Source organism: Cryptomeria japonica, chromosome 11 (genome assembly GCF_030272615.1).
Source record: "Cryptomeria japonica chromosome 11, Sugi_1.0, whole genome shotgun sequence".
Lineage (NCBI taxonomy): Eukaryota > Viridiplantae > Streptophyta > Pinopsida > Cupressales > Cupressaceae > Cryptomeria > Cryptomeria japonica.
In genome coordinates this window covers 162573798-162579035 of record NC_081415.1, presented here as the reverse complement: position 1 = coordinate 162579035, position 5238 = coordinate 162573798, and the positions used below count along the sequence as shown (strand labels likewise).

Here is a 5238-nt window from a genome sequence, read left to right as displayed (position 1 = left end):
AGTACCTACAACATGTTCAGCAAGTTATTTCAATTCTATGATAACATAGGCTCTATGTCAATGTAGAGAAATGCTCTTAAAAAATGGATAGAATCCAAAACTTTGGCTACATTGTCAACATAGATGATGAGAATATTTAAGTAATAAAAGATTGGCTAGTCCCCCGAAAAAACTCCATAGAATTTAGGAGCCTTTTAGGCCTAGAAAATTCTGATTTTTTTTTTTTCATGAATTCTCTCACATTGCATGGCCTCTAAGATAGGCAAGGGTTCCCAAGCCATATTCAAATGCACAGAGGCACAACAATGAGCATTCACATACTTAAGCAGAGGTCGTTTTCCTAATTTGCTACTGTGTTATGAGAGTGCACTAGTAGTGATCACCCTATTGCATATCATAGTGAGACTTTTTCTTTTTACATAGTAGATAACTATCCAAAATATGGAATCTAAGTAATGGAGGGGTCTTTGCAAAAAAAAAAGACTTTTTTAGGATTATTTTAAAGCAGATCATCTTATGAATTTTGTAGTTCAATTTAAACTTAAAAGCTTAAGTCCAAAATTTATGGAAGCTATGGTCTTATGAACTGTATTATTTAGCATGTATAGAGTAATAAATATAAAATAATTAAAAAAATTAATTGGCAAAACTGAAAAACTTGAGATGATTGACAGGTGACAGAAATAAATCTTAAGCTGGAAGGGTAATTTCTAGCTTTCCACCTGCTTAAATTTACCATTCTAAAAAGTAGAGGCTGCTAATTTTGCTAATTTTTAAGAAAAGATTCTAATTAATCCTGTGACAAATAATTTTTTGCTACAAGGGACCTCCTGATCCTTAAAAATAGATACGGAAGCCCTTCCACAAGACCCCAGCCTTATATACAAGTAAAGAGATGGTCATGCACATAGATCACAAGCCTCCATAATACTGTAAACTCAAAGCAAGTTGTAGAATGACTGATTCAAAGGTATCTCCAACAGTTCCACCTCAATGTGTGAGACAACGAGAGTTCCAATAGAGTTGCTAACTTCTTGAGCTGATCTCCACTTGTAGCCTTCAAAATGATTCTACACCCTGATGAGCATGAGACAGTAAATCGCCCGAACTTTCAAAGACATTAACTTTTCTAACTGTTAGGTTCCTGAGAGAACGGACTCCTATGCCACATGGGTAGCAGAACACTTTGGGTTAGAGAAGCTTCTACTGGCACAATCTCTCAATTCCTGACAAGTCCTGGTAATCTGTTTTCATGGATTTCATGTCAGATCTCACTATGAGCAGACATGGTCATGATTTTGTATTTGTGGTTGACTGGTTCTGAAAGATGGGATTTCTGATGCTTTGCAAGAAGGGGTCCAATGCAAAGGGCACTGCTAAGATGTTCATTGAAAATGCATGTCCTTTTTGGCCTACCATAGACCATTGTGTGTAAGATGTTTCTCAGGCATTTTTGGTCTTGACTCTTCATTATGGTTGTCAACTGACAAAATTGACAAAATTCACAGCATTCCATCCCTGGACAAATAGGTTGGTGGGGTTGATAACCTCATGATTACGCAATTTCTCCAAATATATCACTCAAAGCATGCCTGCACCTAAGATGAGAGCTTACCCTATGTCCAATATAGCTACAATTGAGATCTTATTAGCTCTCAGTTGAAATAAGAATTTACATTGTTCACCTATTCGTAGTTGTCAATCTTGAGGTTTTCACTCTTTATGAGATAAAGAGTATTAAGCTACTGTAAAAACCAGTGTCCACTTTATTTTTAATGAAAAATATTTCAGATCCATCATTAGGATGAAGATGGAAAAATATATTCTTGTCAATCTTGTCTTGTTTGAGTTTTTTTCAATTACTGCTTATAATGCAATAAGTTCCTCAACAACTGTATTGTTTCCTGACTTCCTGAACAAAAGCACATGGGAGATCCCCAATGCTATTAAGATATGGATTACTCTTGTCTACATCATCAAAATTCAATTTTACAAGACCATTGGGTCTGCTTCAAGATATGGATTATTTTCCTAGAGCATTCCACCCTCAATTTCAAGTAAGCAACACAGACAGAAAATAGTACAAATCCGCAACCTCATCTCTTATCAAAACAAAATACATGTTCCAACTGCAAGAAGCTAAAATATTAGATTCAATAAATCTACAACCTCATCTATTATCCACTTCCCTCAAGACAAAATACATGTTTCGACAGCAAAATTAATTTATTTTAACTAAAAGAAGGGTAAAAATTTATTAGAACAAAGAAAGAGATACAAAGAAGAAAGGGCCACAAGCCCAACAGAGAAAGAATTACACAGCTCTGTCAGTATCCACTAAGTGGTCCAACAATTGAGACATATCAGGGGATAATTGCCCCTTGTCCACAATATTCCAGCCTTGCCCATGATCAGAAGCTCATTTGGCCAGGCAATCAACCACGCCATTCCATTCCCTGGGAATGTGGCGAAAAATAGCAGATTCCAAAGACCTACACAACCAAGAATATGCCTAATCAGCACAGCCAAATGCCAGCTAACCTCATCTAATTGATGCTCATTCAGTAAAGTCACGACCACCTGAGAATCAGATTCACAAATTTGTAAAAAGGATTTCACTGAGTAACCTCCTGCATTTCGAAGCCATACAAATAATAAAAAATTCCTACTTACTCAAAAGCCACATGCCTGAGATGAAATTTGAATGTCTCATTTCCTCAACAATTAATAGTGCCAGCCCTTTGTGAATATAAGAAGGCTGTATTTGGAAACCAAAATGTGTTAATTTGGTCTATGAAGGTTGGGCTGCCATTCCTTTCGACTCCTGATTTCCAACACCTTTTTGTGGGAGTTTGAGTGTTTACTGGCTTGAAATGTAGGACTAGCAGCAGGTCTGTATTCTGGCAGAAGTCTTCCAAACCTGTATCTCACCCCACAGGCATTGCATAATGTCTTAGGACCCATTGGTCCATCTCTCCATTTTGGGGATTTTTTAATGCTGCAGTGCATGCATTTCCTGGACTTCATTGCCTTCTGCACCTTTCTAATGATCCCCTTGTTTGTCTTTTGAATCTTTTCCAAGGGATCAGAGTTCACTTGCTTAGAAACAAAGTGATCAGAACCACTACAGACTGAAGCATCATTTGAGAGAAAAGATTTTGGTTGATTCTCCAATACATTTTGTGGTGGTTCAGCACATGAATTCTGTAATTCGGAAGCAATATGTGTTTGTTCTTCCTGATGGACAAGTTCCTTTTGAGCCTTCTCTTCCAAGACCAACTTGTGGGAGTGAGAGTGTCTACCATCCAAAAATGTAGGACTTGGAACAGGTCTGTACTCTGGCGAATTTCTTCCAGATTTTACATCACTGGTGTTGCATGGTGTCTTACAATCCATTGATCCAGCTTTACACTGTGGGGTTTTCTAATTGCCACAGTCAACAAATTTCCTGGCATTCATTGCAGCCCGCCCCTTTCTAATAATCCCCCGCTTCGACTTTGGGATTTCTTTTAAGGAATCATATTTTGTCTGCTTGAAAACTAAGTAATCTGAAACACCACATACTGCAGTATTAGCAAGGAGAGAAGAGTTTGGACAGTTTTCCAATACTTCTTGTGACGATTTCATGTAGGAAGCTTGTACTTCAGAACCAGAACATGTTTGTTTTGCCTCAAAGGCTTGTGATGTAAGATCCTTTTGACCGATCATTTCCAAGATCTTCTTATGGGAGTTGGAGTGCTTTTCAACTGAAAATGTAGGACTTGCAGAAGGTCTAGGTCTATATTCCAGTACAAATTTTCTAGACCTAAATTTAGGTCTATATTCTGGTACGAGTTTTCCACACCCATATCTCACGCCGCAGGCATTGCAAAGTGTCTTAGGACCCATTGGTCCACCTCTCCATTGTGGAGTTTTCTGGGTGCCACAGTGCATGCATTTTACGACCTGTAGCTTACCTTGTTCCTTCTTTTTGATCCCCTGACTTCTATTGAAAATCTTGTTTGAAAAGTGGCATTTTTTTTCCTCCGAGACGAAGTGATGTAGATGGCCTACAGACATATTATACTTTGTATGGCAAGCAACACAGTGTGTCTTTGGTTCATCTATCCAGTGAAGGGTTTTCTGTGTGTCACAGTTCATGCAATTGATGACCTTTGTCGCATCCTCCCATTTTGCTTCAATCTCCTGGTCTGTCTCAGAAAGTCTGTTTGAGGATTGGGATTTTGCTTGCTCAGAACTCAAGAAATCTGAATAAGAGGAGACAGCAGCATTAGCAGAGACAGAAGTGTTTGGACAATGCTCCGAAACTGGATTGGAATTAGCAAGGGGAGGACTCCTGGAATCCCAATTGCTAAAAGTGTTTGGACAATGCTCCGAAACTGGATTGGAATTAGCAAGGGGAGGACTCCAGGAATCCCAATTGCTAAACGGGACTGTTACCTTTCCTGGAGCAGTCACATCGGGAGAACAAGAGATGCTTTCCAATGCTGAAATGCCACTTGAGTTTCTAAATTCATCAGAAATCTGTACTACACCATGTATATCCTTAGTTTCTGCTCCAAAACGAGGAGAAATCGGTGGTTTTGGTACCATTCCTAGTGAAGGCTCCTCTATAAAGCTCGCAAGCCAGTGAAGCTGTGTCAAATCATCACTCTGATCCACCAAAAATGCAAACCCAGTTCAAAAATTCAAGCAGCTTAATCTATCTCAAAATATTCAGTTAAAAGTTGACCTTAAAGAAGGATCTCAGAAATTCAAATTGTGCTAGTTCAGCAAAAGAAAGAATTAAAAAAGCATTTGTATCTCATCATGAATTAATAAAAGAAGACAAGAAGTGCACTTACAGGATCGTAAAGGCCATCATCATCGATTGTGAACCCGGAGCTCTTAATTTTAGTGATGGAGTTGTCATCCGTATTTGTGTAATTCATTCTGTTCTCCTGTAGATCGAACTGGGTAGAGTAAACTTCCTTGCTGTTGGCTTTCATGGTTCATAGTTTATCCTCATGCTATCAGGTGAAATCCTCTGAAGATAAAGTGGGTTGAACCTAATTTAATGAAACTTGAAGAGATGATCTCGAAAATCTATTTTCTGTATTCAAATCCATAAAGGAAGCACATCCACCCAGACTTCGAATTCACAATTCAATTTAAATTTTAAGGTGAACATAGTAGACCGAATTGTGCATGCATTGAACCAATTAAATCAATCAACGCACACTAAGTTCAGAAAACAAT

The 5238-nt window shown here is 38.2% G+C and overlaps 1 protein-coding gene across 1 annotated transcript; it reads right to left on the bottom strand.

Moving 5' to 3' along the window:
* Positions 1-2257: 2257 nt before the first annotated feature.
* LOC131066035 (uncharacterized) lies at positions 2258-5167 on the bottom strand. Its single transcript, XM_059214462.1, has 3 exons — positions 4845-5167; positions 3454-4653; positions 2258-3411 (listed from the first exon to the last, which is right to left on the bottom strand). Exons 1-3 carry the CDS (start codon positions 4986-4988, stop codon positions 2782-2784), a joined length of 1974 nt encoding a protein of 657 aa, XP_059070445.1. The 5' UTR covers positions 4989-5167; the 3' UTR covers positions 2258-2781.
* Positions 5168-5238: the final 71 nt, after the last annotated feature.